This window comes from Scyliorhinus torazame, chromosome 4 (genome assembly GCF_047496885.1).
Source record: "Scyliorhinus torazame isolate Kashiwa2021f chromosome 4, sScyTor2.1, whole genome shotgun sequence".
Classification (NCBI taxonomy): Eukaryota; Metazoa; Chordata; class Chondrichthyes; order Carcharhiniformes; family Scyliorhinidae; genus Scyliorhinus; species Scyliorhinus torazame.
The window spans coordinates 68,059,163-68,079,987 of NC_092710.1; the positions used below are offsets into that span (position 1 = coordinate 68,059,163).

The 20,825-nt window shown below is 47.6% G+C and overlaps 1 protein-coding gene across 7 annotated transcripts in view; it reads right to left on the reverse strand.

The window, feature by feature from the left end:
• Window positions 1–813: 813 nt before the first annotated feature.
• Window positions 814–20,825, reverse strand: part of LOC140410282 (NACHT, LRR and PYD domains-containing protein 3-like) — a 193,457-nt gene continuing 173,445 nt past the window's right edge. For all 7 annotated transcript variants that reach the window (XM_072498254.1, XM_072498253.1, XM_072498250.1 and 4 more), the window contains 2 exons: window positions 6,700–6,867; window positions 814–4,721 (listed from right to left, as the gene is read on the reverse strand). In XM_072498254.1, the coding sequence (XP_072354355.1) occupies window positions 4,634–4,721; window positions 6,700–6,867 (256 nt within the window). In that variant the 3' untranslated portion in view covers window positions 814–4,633. The remainder of the gene's footprint in view (window positions 4,722–6,699; window positions 6,868–20,825) is intronic.

A 20,825-nucleotide genomic window follows, 5' to 3' on the forward strand; every position in this document is an offset into this window, starting at 1 on the left:
CCACCTACCCTGCACACCTTTGGGTTGTGGGGGTGAAACCCACACAAACACGGGGAGAATGTGTAAACTCCACACGGACAGTGACCCAGAGCCGGGATTGAACTTGGGGCCCCGGGGCCGTGAGGCAGCAATAACCACTGTGCCACCATGCTACCCCATTGTCTCCTTTAAGCTGCACAAGGAAAAAGAGCGAAAGGGCAGGGAGGTTGATGGATGCCATCTTAGAGGTGGATCATCAATACTCAAACAATTAAGACAGCAGAATTGCTGGCTTGTAAGAAGCTACAGTTGGAGTTTGGGCTTCTATCCATGGACAGGGTGGTCCGCTTGCTACAATATTCTTTTTAAACACAGGAAAACGGCTTGTAAGCTTCCTGCCACATCGGCTGAGGCGGCCTCTCGGGAAACAGTGAAAGTCAGGGATTGGGATGGGGGGATAGACTGGTCTCCACCCTCACCAAGGTTAATGGGGCACTCAAAGCGTTCTATCGGAACCTGTACAAGTCAGAATCCCTGGTGGATGTGTCCTTAATTTCCTAGTTTTTAAATGGTTTGGCCTTCCCAGTAATGGAGCAGGAGGAGAGGAAGGAATTGGAAGCTCCTCTGACTCTAGATGAGATTAAGGAGGGTATGAGTTTGATGCAGGCGGGGAAGGCAAAGGGACCCTATTGAATTTTACAAGAGGTTTGCTGGGTTACTGACCCCAGTCCTGCTTTAGATGTTTGAGGACCCTTTGACTCGAGGGATGTTCCAACCTATTTGATGCAAGCAACAATCTCCTTGATATTGAAGAAGGATAAAGTCCAAATGGAATTGGATTGGATTGGATTTGTTTATTGTCACGTGTACCGAGGTACAGTGAAAAGTATTTTCTGCAAGCAGCTCAAACAGATCATTTAGTACATGAAAAGAAAAGAAAATACATAACAGAGTAACACAAGGTACATAATGTAAATACATAGACAGTGGCATCGGATGAAGCATACAGGAGTGTAGTATTAAACAAGTTCTTAAGAGGGTTGTTTAGGAGTTTGGTAACAGTGGGGAAGAAGCTGTTTTTAAATCTGTTTGTGTGGGTTCTCAGAGTTTTGTACCTCTTGCCTGATGGAAGAAGTTGGAAGAGTGAGTAAGCCGGGTTGGAGGGTCTGTGATTATGCTGTCCGCTTTCCCAAGGCAGCAGGATGTGTAGATAGAGTCAATGGGTGGGAGGCAGGGTCGTGTGATGAACTGGGCTATGTTCACGACTCTTTCTTGCGGTCTTTGGCTGAGCAGTTGCCATGTGGGTCATACCATCCCATCTCTTTGTTGAATGCAGATGAAAGTTGCTAGCGAAGGTATTGGTGAAGTGCCTGGAGTCCTGCCACCCAGGGATAATTTCAGAAGGACAGGATTATAGCGCCCCCACTGCCAGTGTCCATACAAATGATTGAAACTCAAAACACTTTTGACTGGGAAGAGGCACGAGGCAGGGATGTCCATTGGCTCCTCTGTTGTATGTCCTGGCAATCGAACCTCTGGCTATTGCACTGAGGTCATCCACAAAGTGGAGGGGAAGTGATAGAGGAGGCGGGTGCATAGGATGTCCTGATATATGGACGACTTGTTACTGTATGTGACAGACCCTCTCTCCAGTGCAGAAGAGATAATGAAACTGCTTGAGAGTTTTGGCTCCTTTCGTGGTACAGATTGAACCTGGGTAAAAGCGAATGTTTTTCGGTGAATCCCCAGAAAGAGGAGTCAACCTGAGGAAGTTGTCTTTTCGTCTGGCCAGATCCAACTTTCATTATCTGGGGGTTTGGGTGGCCCACATCTGGGACTCGTTACAGAAGCTAAATTTTGGGGTCATGGTTAGAGCATTGGTTACGGCTCTCCTTTTGATTTCCCAAAGAATTTGACTGCTGATCCGGTGGTAGTGGCCACCTTGAAATTATGGAGACAATTTAGATGGCACTTCAAACTGGGAGCTATATCAATGTTGGCCCCAATCTGTGGGAACCATTGTTTTGTGCTGGCGGTTTTGAATTCTTCCTTCGGAGTTTGGAAGGAGATGGGATTGGAAAGGTTTGGAGATCTGTGCATGGTACTGCAGACTTGGTTCTGACTGCATGCTCCAGTTGAACCTCACTCTCTCCAGTAGTCTCGAAGTTCGATTATGGAGTGAGATGCAGTCATTGGCCCCTTATCCTCCCTGACTGTCTGGCATCAGCCATTCCCTGTAAAGGAAGACCCAATTTTCTTTGCAACAGAGAAGGCTGACTGGCTATTAAGTTGAACTATATGTAAATATGAAAGTCCTTTTCGAGTGGGTAGGAAGGACCTCGTCTGTTTATGAAAAAGGTCAACAACCGTATATGTTTTCTGTGTACATGTGTGTGTATGGAGTTGGGGAGGGGCGGGGGGGGTGGAAGCTTTGACAAAGGGTCATCTGGACCCGAAGCATTAGCACTTTTCTCTCCCTACAGATGCTGCCAGACCTGCTGAGATTTTCCAGCATTTTCTTTTTAATTTCAGATTCCAGCATCCGCAGTAATTTGCTATTATCTGCATTGACATTTATCCCTCAACTTGCTGCTGTGGTGAAAAGCTGCCATTTTAAATCAGCAGCCTCACAGAAACATTTCAATTTCCATTTCACGGATCTGAAACATCAGTTTTACACCTGAGTGACAAGTTTCTTTTCCACCCATTTCCCAGCTGTGGGTGTCACTGGTAAAGTCACTATATTGTCGACTGAAATTACTCTGAGATGTTGCTGTTGGGCCGTCTTTTTGAATCTTTGTTGGAACTGTTTGGCACTTCAGAGGCAGCTAACATAACAGCCAATCACATTGGAGAGGGTCTGGAGTAAGATACAGAACAGACCAGATAAGGACAGCACGTTTGCTTTCCAAAAACTCAAGACTGATTAATGACACTGACAAATTCCTTTTTAAAATCCAGTTTCTATTAAACTGAATTAAGCTTCTCAAACTGTTATCTAAATTCACTCTCTCTGGGTCATAATGAACTCAATTGGCTTGACGGTTGGCTCATAATGTGGAGCAACACCAACAGCGCAGGTTCAATTCCCGTATTGGATGAGATCAACTTTGCCCCTTGCCTGAGGTGTGGTGACTCTTATTGAATCATCACCAGTCAGCTCACTAGCTCAAATGGGAGAGCAGCCTATGGTCTAGGGCTGTGGCGACATTTCATTTCCAGCATAACATCTGGATTATTAGCCCAGCAACTTAACCAATACACTACCTTCCTTATACTTGAAACAAAATCCATTGAATGCCCATTTATCTCATTGTGATTTGTGGACTACGAGCACTAATTGGGTGCGAGTGACCACAATCACATAAGCACATGATTGATGCTATAAAATGTTTATTTTTATTCCTGTTCCTTGTTCTTTTACTATACAAGTCTTAATTCCTCACTGTATGATGATTAATTTGATATTTTTTAGTTGTGATCTTTACATTGAACAGCCTTATCCCTCTGTCCCTTGATCTGTCAGTCTAAAACCGGTTCATCTTTCTTGTGTGAGCTTGTTACTCCTAATCTGGTCGTTGCTGATTACTAAATTAATGTTTCCCATTCCGTGATTTGTGAAATCTGATGAATACAGTGAAACTTCACTATTTATTATATCAGAGAGAGGAGTTAATAAGCAAACTGTCTATTGATGGTGAATGTAAAATAAAGCAGGAAATATTATAATATACAGCGTGTCCATCAGTATCTGGAAAATATCATTCAACAGAGTTACATCATAAGGAACCTGAGCAAGAACATTGAACTATCTTCTTTCTGTTAAAATGCTGGTGATCCTGCTGTTTAGACCACAGTCCACGCATTAGGCCCACAGGGATTCAGACTGTGGATCCCTGCATGGATCCTGCCCATTTAATGCAGTGTAGTTTACACTGGGTCACTCAACCTCCACAACCTGTTACTCTGAGTGGTCAGGTGAAATTACCAGGTCAACCTCTTTATTTGACACACTCCTGTCTTGTGCGCCATTCCAGCTGTTTAGAACAGTCTGCAATAAATACATTGTTTCAACAACTATTGTTTTCTCACTTAGAAAAGGAATAAAAGCATTGATACTTTCAGTCTAATTTCCCAGTTACACAATCCACTGGAACCTCACAAACAGGATACTCTCCCGAAGTCATCCCATGCAGTGCGTGTTTGCCCTTATTGGATGGTGGAATCCATCCCAGCTGAACAGACCCTGTCCCTATCCTGAACCCACATGCGTTCACTTTCCAACATTGATACTGAGGGGGAACCCTGGGTACTTTACCCCCGACCACCAAAACACTGTATAATTGTCAGTGCCCCACTACAGCCCAGACTGATCCCCACCTTGGATTCTTCCTGCCTGTACAATTCCCCTGGACCCCATTGGGGAACATTCAGCCCTGGATATCCTGCGTAAGCAGCTCTGTGGGGCCGGGAGGTAGAGTCTGGTGACCCTGTTGCTGGGCCTCTGACATCACAGTGGGAGATGACACTCACTCAGCTCAAGCTGGAAACCGGTAAACGACCAATAGGATTTCAACCTGCTAAAGGGGAGGGTCAGGAAATCAGAGAAAAATGTTCATATAATGAGAGTACCGATGTCTATAAATTTATATGTTCACACCATCACTTTCAGTCGCGACCTGGATTCACAGAGTGACTTCAGCTTTTTTTTTCCATCTGCACTGAACTGATTGCTCCCCAGGCTGAAACAGATTAAAGATTAAACAGGAAGTAAACAGATTGAACAACAGTGTAACAGGAGATTGCGGTTAATGGGACAAATCTTCTGGTCTCTGTATCATCAAAGACCAGACATGCGACAGAAGATGTGCATCGGGATATCATCACACAGGCATACATGGAAATTTCCTCAGAGGTTTAAACTTTTATTGGGAAATGCCCCTCCCTGCTGCCCAGAACCTTGTGTGAATGTCTGAAACTTGGAACAGATATGCAGCAGGGCTCTGTAAAACCTGGTCTAATACCTGCGTAACTCCACAGCAGAGATCCCCCAATCACCCCCCTCCTTCCCACTGACCACAATACTACATCCCACAACCCGACTAGCACCCATATCAATATCAACAATCCCCAAACACCCCACCAACCCAACTACCTCCTCACCTCCCACAACTACCCCACTGCCTAATTCGGACTTGTAGCCACCTGTGTTGGCCAATTCCCGATGTAAAATGGAGAACAGCAAAGGCTGAAGGGAAATTCAGCCAACGCAGGCAGAAACTAACAGGTGCAAGTTTACTGTGTATTGGAGTCTGCAAAAGCCCAGACAGCATCGATACCAGCCACCATCTGCACAATAATGTAGCGGCCATCTACATACTAATGAGCGATCCCCGGGAACAATCCAAACATTTAAGATAAACAAGGCCAAGCCAGACTCCTCGGCACCAGCAGGAGCCAACACAAAAGAGGTTAACGGACATCTCAAGACCGCCCATCGATCAGGGAACCGCTCCAGTATTGGAGAAATCGAACCAAGCGATTGGAACGAAGTCCAATCACTTGAAACCAGGTACGGGGTCTGCCCCGAAAGGCGGGAAGCCCCTGGGGACTATAATGTAAAGCCCCCAAGTTCACATCGTCCTTCTTGACAGGGTCACTCAGCAACGCGAACCAACCCTTGACAGTGACCTGTTCAGCTGGCGGCAAAAGACCGTAAGTCTCAAGTCAACGCTCGCTACGAGATAGGTGCTCCTAGCTACCAGTCCATACCAGCTTTTGAATCCCGCAGATTCAGAACCTGAATGAAAGGCCATTTGTTCCCCTGACCTGGTGGGCCAGTCCGAAGCTAAGTATAGGCCTGTTAGTTATAGAAGTAGCTTAGAAAGTAGCGTTAATGCATGAGTAGATTTGACTGTGTGTAAATAAATGTGCTTTGATTTGAATCTTACTAATTGGTGTATTGAGTTATTGATCATTACTTGAACTTGACCGTCATGGCGGTATCGTAAAGATACCTGACGACTCGAGAGCAAAGGTTATAAAACAGAGCCAATTGAACCAACCAAAAGTTAGCAACAGACTAAACTCCCCAACTCAACTGCCCTGAGATCTTACTATGTCACTGAGCCATCCCAAATTAACTCCCTGCTTGACTCACTACCCCATAAGCTCAACACCTTCTCCCCACCTCAGTCAACATCCATCACACCACTATCACCCGATCAGCCGTCTGAACGCCAGACTATCAATCTCCCTACTGATGCCCCGTTCTCCCTGACTAACCATCCGATCCAATACTGTTACTCCCCAGCCACTCTCCTGACACCCCCAGCTAACCACTCACCCAGTCCAATGATAAACACGTTCACTCAACCATTAACTAACAGTAATTAAAATATCAGATCTTTAACCTTACCACACAGCAGCTAGTGCTGTAAATAGACCTTCTCTTCTCCAATGGCGCACCCCAGGGTCACCGCTGAATATCCCGGAAGAAACGTGCAGCAGTATCAGGTTGGGAGAATCCTCGTGCCCAGCGGCAACCTGCTTATCGTTGCCGCTGCTTGGAAGATTCAGGCCCATTTATATTATAAAATCCCGGCGCCGGAATGTGGCGACTAGGGGCTTTTCACAGTAACTTCATTTGAAGCCTACTTGTGACAATAAGCGATTTATTTCATTTCATTTATATTTCATTTAATAAACATAAACACTCACTCGATCAGATCTAGATTTCTGCAGGTCAGTATGAGGTCACGGAGAGCGGGGACAGATTGGTCTGTGAAGGAGTTTGCCTGCAGGTACACTTTTGTCAGTGACTCCTTAGTCCCTAGAGCAGAGGCAAGATCCTTGGCACCAGAATCTGTGAGGCCGTTTTCATACAGACTGGGGATGAGAGAAAGAAAAGTAAACAGGAATCAGGGTAAATCCCCAGTATTTTATAGAATATCATTAATAACAATAATAACGTACATTATCAGACATTCTAAAAGTACAACTTTCATTCAGATAGAAGGGAAAATACTATTAATGGTGCGAATGAAATATAAATAGAATATGCTGCAAATACTCAGCAGGTCAGGCAAGTGTTTCTGAAGAGAGAAACAGAGTTACAATTTGAGCTTTCATTAGAAGTAGGAAGAAACAAAGGATTGACAGGCTTTAAGCATTAGCAGTTGTTGGGGGTGCATGATGGTAGGAGAAAGGAAAGAACAGAATGGAATTGCAGGAGCTTTAAATGACAAAAGGAATGAAGACAAAAGCACAGGATTCGCATGTCCTTCCTTTTGGTCACCAAGGAGGGGCATGGGATGGCCAGTGACGCAGGAATAGAGTTTGTAGACATGCTGAAGATAATGACTGTCATTTTACCGGAAGATATGAAGGCAGATCAAAAATTGATCCCCAATTCACTGAGGCCTCCTTGGAGGTGCTCCTTCAGTCTGCTTGGGCTCAGAAAGGGAGGTCCTGTTCCCTGAGGACTGGAGGAGAAAGGAGATTGCCAAGGAGCTGAGCAAAGGTGGGACAGGTAGTTGCAGTTCCATAAAAGGATCAATATCCTAATGTGTTTTGGCAAAGTGAGTGCAGCACACAATTATAAATTTACAGCTTTATATGTTTTTATAACCTGCACAAGACCTACGGGGAGGGACCGAAGTCTCATGGATTATGAGCTCTCCCGCTGAGGGGTTGGGAACTTAACTGCACCAGACCTACCGGGAGGACCGATTAGCTTTCCCGAAAGCCTTGTGGAATATGAGTTCCTCTGCTGAGGGGTGGGGACCCATCAGATAGGAGCCTAGTTGATGCAACAGTCAAGAAAGCCCAACAAAGTTTCTACTTCCTACCAAAGCTAAAGAAATTCGGCATGTCTGCATCGACTCTCACAAACGTCTACAGATTTTATTGTTTAAGGCGGGAACAGGAAGTTCGACCTGCGGACTTCTGGGAAGTCCCTCACCAATAAATTCTGGTGGAGAGGAAACCCGAGACACTACACGTGTTGTGTCTCCCACCCACCCTCCTTCTCTAACCTAATAATAAAACCCATTGGTGTGAGGTAAGTACCATATTGTATTATTATTATTTAAAAAAATTAATTTCGTTGTTAGCCAGATCTTGGTAGAAAGTTAGAGGGATGGCAGGGAAGGGAGTGCAATGTTCCACCTGCAGGAGGTTTGAGGTGAGGGATGCCGTTAGTGTCCCTGCTGATTTTACCTGCAGGAAGTGCTGCCATCTCCAGCTCCTCCAAGACCGAGTTAGGGAACTTGAGCTGGAGTTGGAAGAACTTCGGATCATTCGGGAGGCAGAGGGGGTCATAGATAGCAGCTTTAGGGAATTAGTTACACCAAAGATTGGAGATAGATGGGTAACTGTAAGAGGGACTGGGAAGAAGCAGTCAGTGCAGGGATCCCCTGCGGTCGTTCCCCTGAGAAACAAGTATACCGCTTTGGATACTTGTGGGGGGGGGGACTTACCAGGGGTAAGCCATGGGGTACGGGCCTCTGGCACGGAGTCTGTCCCTGTTGCGCAGAAGGGAAGGGGGGAGAGGAGCAGAGCATTAGTAATTGGGGACTCGATAGTCAGGGGCACAGATAGGAGATTTTGTGGGAGCGTGAGAGACTCACGTTTGGTATGTTGCCTCCCAGGTGCAAGGGTACGTGATGTCTCGGATCGTGTTTTCCGGGTCGTTAAGGGGGATGGGGAGCAGCCCCAAGTCGTGGTCCACATTGGCACTAACGACATAGGTAGGAAAGGGGACAAGGATGTCAGGCAGACTTTCAGGGAGCTAGGATGGAAGCTCAGAACTAGGACAAACAGAGGTGTTATCTCTGGGTTGTTGCCCGTGCCACGTGATAGTGAGATGAGGAATAGGGAACGAGAGCAATTAAACACATGGCTACAGGGATGGTGCAGGCGGGAGGGATTCAGATTTCTGGATAACTGGGGCTCTTTCTGGGGAAGGTGGGACCTCTGCAGACAGGATGGTCTACATCTGAACCTGAGGGGCACAAATATCTTGGGGGGGGGGAGATTTGTTAGTGCTCTTTGGGGGGGTTTAAACTAATGCAGCAGGGGCATGGGAACCTGGATTGTAGTTTTAGGGTAAGGGAGAATGAGAGTATAGAGGTCAGGAGCACAGATTTGACGTCGCAGGAGGGGGCCAGTGTTCAGGTAGGTGGTTTGAAGTGTGTCTACTTCAATGCCAGGAGTATACGAAATAAGGCAGGGGAACTGGCAGCATGGGTTGGTACCTGGGACTTCGATGTTGTGGCCATTTCAGAGACATGGATAGAGCGGGGACAGGAATGGATGTTGCAGGTTGCGGGGTTTAGGTGTTTTACTAAGCACAGAGAAGGAGGCAAAAGAGGGGGAGGTGTGGCGCTGCTAGTCAAGAGCAGTATTACGGTGGCGGAGAGGATGCTAGATGGGGACTCATCTTCCGAGGTAGTATGGGCTGAGGTTAGAAACAGGAAAGGAGAGGTCACCCTGTTGGGAGTTTTCTATAGGCCTCCAAATAGTTCTAGGGATGTAGAGGAAAGGATGGCGAGGATGATCCTGGATAAGAGCAAAAGTAACAGGGTAGTTATTATGGGAGACTTTAACTTTCCAAATATTGACTGGAAAAGATATAGTTCGAGTACATTAGATGGGTCGTTTTTTGTACAGTGTGTGCAGGAGGGTTTCCTGGCACAATATGTTGACAGGCCAACAAGAGGCGAGGCTACGTTGGATTTGGTTTTGGGCAATGAACCAGGCCAGGTGTTGGATTTGGAGGTAGGAGAGCACTTTGGGGACAGTGACCACAATTCGGTGACGTTTACGTTAATGATGGAAAGGGATAAGTATACACCGCAGGGCAAGAGTTATAGCTGGGGGAAGGGCAATTATGATGCCATTAGACGTGACTTGGGGGGGATAGGGTGGAGAAGTAGGCTGCAAGTGTTGGGCTCACTGGATAAGTGGAGCTTGTTCAAGGATCAGCTACTGCGTGTTCTTGATAAGTTTGTACCGGTCAGGCAGGGAGGAAGGCGTCGAGCGAGGGAACCGTGGTTTACCAAAGAAGTGGAATCTCTTGTTAAGAGGAAGCAGGAGGCCTATGTGAAGATAAGGTGTGAAGTTTCAGTTGGGGCGATGGATAGTTACAAGGTAGCGAGGAAGGATCTAAAGAGAGAGCTAAGACGAGCAAGGAGGGGACATGAGAAGTATTTGGCAGGTAGGATCAAGGAAAACCCAAAAGCTTTCTATAGGTATGTCAGGAATAAGCGAATGACTGGGGAAAGAGTAGGACCAGTCAAGGACAGGGATGGGAAGTTGTGTGTGGAGTCTGAAGAGATAGGCGAGATACTAAATGAATATTTTTCGTCAGTATTCACTCAGGAAAAAGATAATGTTGTGGAGGAGAATGCTGAGACCCAGGGTATTAGAATAGACGGCATTGAGGTACGTAGGGAAGAGGTGTTGGCAATTCTGGACAGGCTGAAAATAGATAAGTCCCCAGGGCCTGATGGGATTTATCCTAGGATTCTCTGGGAGGCCAGGGAAGAGATTGCTGGACCTTTGGCTTTGATTTTTATGTCATCATTGGCTACAGGGATAGTGCCAGAGGACTGGAGGATAGCAAATGTGGTCCCTTTGTTAAAAAAGGGGAGCAGAGACAACCCCGGCAACTATAGACCGGTGAGCCTCACGTCTGTAGTGGGTAAAGTCTTGGAGGGGATTATAAGAGACAAGATTTATAATCATCTAGATAGGAATAATATGATCAGGGATAGTCAGCATGGCTTTGTGAAGGGTAGGTCATGCCTCACAAACCTTATCGAGTTCTTCGAGAAGGTGACTGAACAGGTAGACGAGGGTAGAGCAGTTGATGTGGTGTATATGGATTTCAGTAAAGCGTTTGATAGGGTTCCCTACGGTAGGCTATTGCAGAAAATATGGAGGCTGGGGATTGAGGGTGATTTAGAGATGTGGATCAGAAATTGGCTAGCTGAAAGACAGAGGGTGGTGGTTGATGGGAAATGTTCAGAGTGGAGTTCAGTTACAAGTGGCGTACCACAAGGATCTGTTCTGGGGCCGTTGCTGTTTGTCATTTTTATCAATGACCTAGAGGAAGGCGCAGAAGGGTGGGTGAGTAAATTTGCAGACGACACTAAAGTCGGTGGTGTTGTCGACAGTGTGGAAGGATGTAGCAGGTTACAGAGGGATATAGATAAGCTGCAGAGCTGGGCTGAGAGGTGGCAAATGGAGTTTAATGTAGAGAAGTGTGAGGTGATTCACTTTGGAAGGAATAACAGGAATGCGGAATATTTGGCTAATGGTAAAGTTCTTGGAAGTGTGGATGAACAGAGGGATCTAGGTGTCCATGTACATAGATCCCTGAAAGTTGCCACCCAGGTTGATAGGGTTGTGAAGAAGGCCTATGGAGTGTTGGCCTTTATTGGTAGAGGGATTGAGTTCCGGAGTCAGGAAGTCATGTTGCAGCTGTACAAAACTCTGGTTCGGCCGCATTTGGAGTATTGCGTACAGTTCTGATCACCGCATTATAGGAAGGACGTGGAGGCTTTGGAGCGGGTGCAGAGGAGATTTACCAGGATGTTGCCTGGTATGGAGGGAAAATCTTATGAGGAAAGGCTGATGGACTTGAGGTTGTTTTCGTTGGAGAGAAGAAGGTTAAGAGGAGACTTAATAGAGGCATACAAAATGATCAGGGGTTTAGATAGGGTGGACAGTGAGAGCCTTCTCCCGCGGATGGAAATGGCTGGCACGAGGGGACATAGCTTTAGACTGAGGGGTAATAGATATAGGACAGAGGTCAGAGGTAGGTTCTTTACGCAAGGAGTAGTGAGGCGTGGAATGCCCTACCTGCAACAGTCGTGAATTCGCCAACATTGAGGGCATTTAAAAGTTTATTGGATAAACATATGGATGATAATGGCATAGTGTAGGTTAGATGGCTTTTGTTTCGGTGCAAGATCGTGGGCCGAAGGGCCTGTACTGCGCTGTATCGTTCTATGTTCTATGTGCCACAGAACGCATCCTATCTGGCTGCATCACAGCTGGGACTGCAACTGCTCAGCCCAAGATCGCAAAGGACTGCAGAATGTTGTGAACTCAGCCCAATGCATCACACAAGCTTGCCATCCTCCCATTGATTCTGGCTACACCTCCCGCTGCCTCAGGAAGGCAGACAACATTGTCAGAGACTCCTCCCACCCAGGCTTTGCCCTCTTCCAGACCCTTCCATCAGGCAGACGATACAGAAGTCTGAAGAGCCGCACATCCAGATATCGGAACAGCTTCTTCCCCACAGCTACGAGACTCTCCGTCCGACTGGTCTCTTCCCTGTAAGAACATTATTCATGACGCCCTATGCTGCTCTTGCTCATGTATTTGCTTTGTTTGACCCTTGTTAGCACTGTGACCAATCACTGTTTGTCAATGTACTTTGGCGATCATTATTTTTGTCTATGTACGTACTGTGTACGTTCCCATGGCCACAGAAAAATACTTTTCACTGTACTTCGCAGCCAAGCAGCGTGCCTTAATGACAATCATCCAGTGGCTGACCTCCATCATTATGAAGTGCTTCAATAGGTTAGTCATGGCACAAATCAACTCCAGCCTCCCAGATTGCCTTGATCCACTACAATTCGCCTACCGCTGCAACAGGTCCACAGCAGACACCATCACTCTGGCCCTGCACTCAACACTGGAATACCTAGATAACAAAGTAACCTATCTCAGACTCCTATTTATTGACTACAGCTCAGCCTATTATTCCTGTGAAACACCTGTCCAAACTCCATGGCCTGGGCAACGGCTCCTCCCTCTGCGACTGGATCCTGAACTTCCTAACTCACAGACCACAATCAGTAAGGATAGGCAACACCTCCTCCACGATCATCCTCAACACTGATGCCCCACAAGGCTGTGTCCTCAGCCCCCTACTCTACTCCTTATACTCCTACGACTGTGTGGCTAAATTACCTTCCAATTCGATATTCAAATTTGCTGATGACCACCGTAGTGGGTCAGATTTCAAACAATGACGAGACAGAGTACAGGAATGAGATAGAGAATCTGGTGCGACGACAATAATCCCTCCCTCAATGTCAACAAAACAAAGGATATTGTCATCGATTTCAGGAAGCGTAGAGGAAAACATGCCCCTACGTACATAAATGGGAACGAAGCAGAAAGGGTCGAGAGCGTCAAGTTTTTAGGTGTCCAGATTACCAACAACCTATCTTGGTCCCCCCATGCCGACAGTATAGTTAAGAAAGCCCACCAACGACTCTACTTTCTCAGAAGACGAAGGAAATTTGGCATATCAGCTACGACTCTCACCAACCTTTACAGATGCACAACTGAAAGCATTATTTCTGGTTGTATAATAGCTTGATATGATTCCTGCTTGTAGCCACTTAAAATGGCTAACTCCCGATTTAAAATGGCGAACGGCAAAGGCTGATGGGAAAGTCAGCCAACAGGACAAAAACGAGCAGCTGCAGGTTGACTGTGTATTTACCTCTGGAAAGGCCAGACAAGATCGATACCAGCAGCCATCAGCATAACAAAACACCAGCCATCTGCATACTAATGAGCAATCCCCGGGAACAATGAGCAACACTTAGACACATAAAACAAAACCAGACTCCGTGGCGCCAGCAGAAGCCTACACAAAAGGAGGTGAACGACCACCTCAGGACCGCCAATCGGTCAGGGAACCGCTCCAGCATTGGAGAAAATCGAACCAAGTGATTGGGACAAAGTCCAATCACATGGAACCAGGTACAGGGTCCGCCCCGAAAGGGGGAAGCCCCTGGGGGCTATAAGAATTAAGTCCAAGTTCAAATCGTTCTTCTTGACCGGGTCACTCAGCAACGCGAACCAACCCTTGACAGTGACCGGTTCAGCCGCCGCCGATATCCAGTAAGTCTTACTTCAATGCTCGCTACGAGATAGGCGCTCCTAGCTACCAATCTGTACCAACTACGAATCCCGCAGGCTCAGAACCCGAACGAAAGGCCATTTGTTTCCCTGAACTGGTGGGCTAGTTCCAAGTTAAGTATTGGCCTATTAGCTGTAGAAGTAGCTTAGACGTAGAATTTGTACATGAATAGTGATTACTGTGTATTATTATTATAACATTATTTGGCGACATCCTGACGGAACCTGTTCTAGAAGTGGAAAACCACTCCGAGAGAACCCAAGAATTTGAATTAGAGATCCAATTGGAAACAGAAAACCACAAGTGTTCAAGCAGTTCTGATCAATACTTATAATTCGGAAGTGTGTGTATGCATGCGTAACTAACAGGGCGATAAGGTAGAATTGATAGATTTTTTCGTTGCGTCAAAACTGTCGGAAGTTTGTAGATCGGAAGGTAGCGAAAGCCGTACCCGTATTTACAGCACCGCCTTAGCTCCCCTGTTCCAAATTTAAAAGAAGCATTCGGATAGGAAAGATGGCAATGCAGCGCCTAATGAACCCAGAGGAATTTGCGGTCGCAGCGACCAGCATCAGTGGAGTGGGACAATGTCCCATTTGGGAGGAAGAGATCAGGAAATATCTCAAAGGGAAAGGATGGCCCCTTTGGAATGAACAACGAGGAATCAGGTCCCGGGTGTATAGGACATACTTGATGGGAGAACCTGAGCGAGATCCACAAAAAGAGCTTCGGGAAAGCTCGCAAGCCGATGGCAATCGTGTCCTGCTTGGCACAATTGCGAGGCACAGAGGAGGTCGTTAGGACGCACCAGAAAGAAGTTGAGGGCATACATCGAATGAGTAAGGTCGATGTAAGCGAGGTAGAAAAGGAGAATTTAGAATTGAGAAGGAAGTTGGCAGCAAAAGATGGAGAGATGGATGACGCCAAAAGGGCTCACCAGTCTTTGTGGCGCACTTAAGCAGCTTCCAGTCTCAATACAAAAAGGCTTATCAGGACACGCAACGTGCAGTCCTGGTACGAGAAGAAACGGAAAAACAGGTAGAGGCATTACAAAAACAGTGTAGTGACCTCAAGGCAGCATTAAGAGCAATCCATGCTGCCACCACAGAACAAAGACAAAGCAGGCTAGATCACACAAAGTGCCGGAAGCAGATTGCAGAGCTGCATATGTTGGAGAAAAATTAGATCAGGGAGATGGCCTTGATTAGGAAAAATTGAATGAAACAGCGCAGAGATATGTTCAGAGAACATGTGCGCAGGGAAAGCCACAAAAGAGAAAAGCGCCCCAACCCCCCACACAGCAGATAGTTCAAGCTCCAATGAACCCAGTAACCACCCACCGCACAGCCACATCGGACGATGCAGAATTTCTATATTCCACCCCCTTAACAGCGACCCAATTATGGGACGCGTGCGATAAGATCACACCGTTCCTCCCACCTCAGACCCCCACCATTTCTTTGCCACAGTTAAACATCAGGCGACCATGTACGGCCTGGATGAGCGAGAGCATGTAAAGCTCACCGTTTTAAGTTTAGACCCGTCAGTAGCAGCAGCCCTTCCCGACCCACAGAATGTAGGAGGAGGCATCCTTGCAGAAATGCATAACGCGATCCTGGATGCGATCGGGTATAACCGGGGTGACCCCGTAGATGGCCTCAACAAATGTAGGCAAAAGAAATCCGAGCACCCCACAGCGTTTGCTGGACGCCTGTGGATCCACTTTGCAGCAGTCTTTGGAGACTTAGACCGTGCCCATTTGTCCCCAGAGAACATGGCCAAATGGACCCGCACCGTTATCTCCCATGCCACAGAAACAGAACAGAAAGCCTGCACGAGTTATGATCCCTCAGAGGACGCCCATAACGAGAAGTGGGTAGTGAAAAGATTGTCCCTGGCTTGGGAGCAATCTGTTCAAAGTAAACCCACAGTCCAGAATACCGAGGAAAAGCAGGCCAGCGCAGATATGCAGGCAGTAATAACCACACACCACGACCCCGCATGGGTGAGGGAAAGAACAGTCCCCCACCCAAGTCACAGGAGTGTTACAACTGCGGACAGTTGGGACACTTCGCAAGAGAATGCAATGCCCCAAAAAAGCCACAGAGAGCCCAGCAGACGGGCACTCTGATTCAGAAAAAGACAGAGCCCATTCATAGCGTTAGCGCCCGTTCAGATCAGACGAACTTGACCGGAACGGACTGACGGTGTACGGGCTCCCCTAGTTGGGTCTGCGACACCCTTTGGGATAGGTCCGGATGACCGGTAGTTGCAGCGAAAATTCGGGGACAGCCCATCGAATTTCTCTGGGACACAATAAATTCCTCCTGTTTCAAAAAGACACGTGGCCCACTACAGCCACCATCACCCACAGCGGCTTTACAGGCCACTCACAGCAGGGACACATCACAGCCCCTGTACCCATTCAAATCGGTAACATCACCACCAAGCACCCCGTAGTTTTAGTTGACCTGCCCCACACAGCAGAACATATTCTGGGAATCGATTTCATGAATTCCCACAACCTTTCATTTGTTCCAGTCAACAAGTGTCTGGAAGATGGCAAAATCCACAAGAGTCCCTGCAACGCTCAACATAGGAGAGTACATGAACAAAATTAGCGCCGTAGGCGAATTTTGGTTCAACCCGACCATGTTTAGTACGGACAAGCAGGTTAGGGCAGATCTGCAAAAGAACAGGGCAGCATTCGCGACCCACAAGCACGACTGTGGACGGATGACTGGCTCCGTACAAATAACAGGACCTGACCCTACACCCCAGAAACTGTATGGATTTCCCCAAGAGGCAGAGGGAGAAATCTCCAAGGCAATAGAAAGCTTATTAGAGCAGGGCGTACTTAGATCAGTAGCCTCCACTAATAATGCCCCGATTTGGCCAGTGAGAAAGCCCGATGGGTCATGGCAACTGACCATCGATTACCGGGAACTCAACAAAATCACCCCCGCAGCAGCCCCCACAGGAGCAACAAGTCCCGAGAACATGCTCAAGCAGGGACTCAATTCCCGATTCTTTACGGTTTTGGACGTCAGTAATGGATTCTGGTCCATTCCATTGGCAAAGGCGTGCCAGTACAGATTTGCCTTCTCCTTTAAAGCACAGCAGTACACGTGGTCATGCCTGCCACAAGGCTTCCACAACTCCCCCTCCATTTTCCACCGACAGCTGGCAAATGGTTTAACCAAATTCTCTCGCCCCGAATGTCTGGTCCAGTACGTAGACGACCTACTACTGCAGACAGACACCAAGGAAGAGTACATTGAGCTTCTGTCCGAATTTCTGGAACTCTTACACTCAATCGGTTGTAAAGGCAACCCCAAAAAGGCCCAGATTTTGGCAGATAAAGTGATATATTTGGGAACAATTATCACACATGGTAAACGCGAGATCGAGCATAAAAGGATTGACTCGATTGCTAAATTGCCCCTTCCCCAGAACGTTTCAGCCCTCCGGTCGTTTTTTAGGACTGGTTGGCTACTGCCGAAACCACATTGACGGTTTCATCAGCAAGGCAGCACCCCTCTCAGACCGCCTAAAGAAAGGAGCCCCCTGGGGATGGCTTCCGCAGCATACGGATGCTGTGGATGCATTGAAACAGGCACTCATAGCCGCCCCCGCACTACAAGTTCCAGACCAGCTTTCCCCTTACGCCAGAGGTAGCGACCACAGACCGCACCCTTTCGGTCATGCTCCTCCAGGAACGGCACGACCAGTTAAGGCCCGTAGCTTATGCCTCCAGAATTTTAGATGCTGTGGAGCAGGGATTTTCAGCCTGCTCGCAGTATTTTGGGCAGTGCAGTATTTTTCATATATTACCGGACTGAAACCCATTACAATTCTCACCAAACACACCCCCACCCAACTTTTACTGGACGGAGGACTCAAGGACGGTACTCAGCCAGATTAGAGCAGCTAGATGGACCCTTCTTTTGCAGGGACGGGACATCACTGTTAAAAGGACAAAGACGCACACCTATTTAGCCGACAACGTACAGTACCCCGGAACCCCCAATGAATGCGAAATTATCTCTCCACACCACGACACAGGCCCCTTGATCGCTAAAACCCCCCCCAGAAAGATAGATAGTTCAACCCAGAGCACCCCGCACACGGACACGTGTGAGCCCATAAAGATCTATGTGGATGGATCTTCCACAGTCTTGGATGGGAAGCGCATAACAGGTTGCGGTATCTATGTCGAGGACGCGCCCTCGAGGAAATATCGTTAAAACTTCCATGCCACTTAGGCGCGCAGGCAGCAGAGCTCGCGGCCATCGCATATATAGTTGAACACCCAGATTCCTTCCCCAGCCCAGCAGACATATACTCAGACAGCCTCTATGTCTGCAACAGCCTCACGGAATTTCTGCCCCTGTGGAAAGCAAGAGGATTTGTTTCCGCAGACGGAAAACCCCTCTCCTCAGCCCCATTGCTCCGTCACATTTTAGAGAGCGCACAGAACAGGACTTTTGGCATAATCAAAGTCCGCAGTCACCATTGTTCCTCCCCCCCCTGGAAATGTGAAAGCCGACGCACTGGCTAAAGCAGGTTCCAGGCATGGATACCTTTGGACACCCCCCGAAAGCACACCAGTGAATGCAGTTCAGGTCTCACAGACAAAGATTGAGGATCTAGTGGAGGCCCAGAAGCAGGATAGCAATCTCAGGGAGATTGTAAAAAGAAAATATCCAGCTCCCTCAGAGAGGTTTAGAAATGCACTGATCACACATGACGGTGTGGTGTTAAAAGACACCCTTTATGTGGTTCCCGAACAGGACAGGAATCAACTGATTTGTTTATTCCATCACGGTCATGGACATCAGGGAATCGATCCCACTACAGCCCATCTCAAGCAGCTTTATTGGTGGCCGAATTTAAAGGAAGATGTAAACCATTACATCGAGAATTGTCTTATCTGTCCCCAGAATAATCCGGACAGATAGGCCAAAAAGGCTCAACTCAGCCACACCCGACCCGTTAATGGCCCTGGACTAACCTCCAGATCGATTTTATAGGACCATTGCCCAATTGCAGGAATGGCTATAAATACGTACTTGTGGTAATTGACACATTTACAAAATGGGTGGAAGCATTCCCAGCCCACACAAACACTGCAAAAACCACAGCCAAGATTTTGACCCACCACATCTTTACAAGATGGGGACTCCCCCGCAGCATTGAATCCGACCAAGGCTCCCATTTTACAGGACGTGTCATGCAGAACGTCCTCGCGATATTTGGCATCACGCAAAAATTCCACAGAGCATACCACCCACAGTTGAGTGGTATCTTGGAGCGCATGAATCGGACCCTAAAATCCACCCTCAGAAAAATGGTCCAGCAGAACAACATCACTTGGGACTCAGCCCTCCCTTTTGCGCTGATGTTTTTGCGTAACACAATTTCTACTTCCACAGGTTACACCCCACACACTCTCACGACCGGACGCCCCATGAAAGGCACAGAATATTTATTAGGTTTAGACTTGACCAGCCCCGAAGTGACGGCCCTCACACACGAGAAAGCAGTGGAGCAATTAGTTGAAAATGTTAAAACGGCTCAGCTAGCAGCCGCAGTAAAATTGGGCACCAGAAAGAAACAGAGCAAGGCTTGTTTCGACAAAACAGTGCATGCGACTGAGTACAGTATAGGACAGCAAGTTATGCTCTCTATATATAACCCCAGCACATTCTTGGGCCCGTATTCCATTGCGGATAAAGTAAGCCCTTCCGTGTATAAAATAAAGTACCCCAACGGTAAGACTGCGTGGTTCCATATAAACTAGCTGAAGGCATATGGAACACAGTCTAACCACGCACACCACGTCATGCTCGACGCAGCACACCACAACCCACCCACAGCCAACGTAACCCTACCATCCCCCAACACGTCCAGCCCATCCATGGACTCGACCTCGACTCCACTCCCCAAATATACACTCCGCCCCGGAACGTTCACAGACTGCAGCAGCAGAGACAACGACACAGCACGCCTCCCGACTATCCCCATGCAACAGGACCCGCACCCACCGATTCCGACTACGATCCGAGTGATCCCTTCATGATCACTTTCCTAAACAAACCCCACCACCGACCACCGACCTACACCGACAACCCCGATTCTGACCCCACACAACTAGACACCAACTATTGGCACCGAGATAACTCGTTCCGACTCGTCCGCAACAAGAGCGACCCCACCTCACACCATGCAGCCCTTTCAGCCCTGATACACTCAAGAGTTTGGCACCCGGGAGAAGATGACGACCTTGGGTCTGACTCCCATACCGAGGACCCCTTTGCGACCCTGTTCGCAACCGATAACTGAGGTGTCCAGATGATGTTTAAAAGGAACCGCTTGGGAGAAGTGGTGTCCTTTCTGATGGAATCTGCTGCATGTTTTATGTTGTTTGTAAGTTTGTTTTATGTTGTTCGTCAGACAGGAAAATTCATTTTTCACTGCCCCACGCCTATTTGGCCGAAACCTCTGAGAACCTGTCCGCACGCCTTTTCAGCAGAAACCTCTGAGGACTTGTCTGCAGAGACTGGTTCAGGTACCAGACCCCCGTTCATAACTGCTCTTCTGGTTCGAAGGAAAGAACCACTACGGCAGCCCCACCACGATGACTACATTCTTTGCCCATTCTTGTTGGTTGCTCAGGCAGTGGAGAAACGTGGGACCCGTCCTGCCTGGGAACTTCCCCTCTGGTCAACTACGCTCGGGTAGGAAAGACACAGCATTGGTAGCCGTCCTACCCGGGGACGCCATCCAAATCGTACCCGTCGCGGCCCATACGCACCTCATTTTGGAAATTTTAGTTCAAAACGTTTTGTTTTGTTTCGGTAACCTTTAGGTTGCCAACCACATGCTA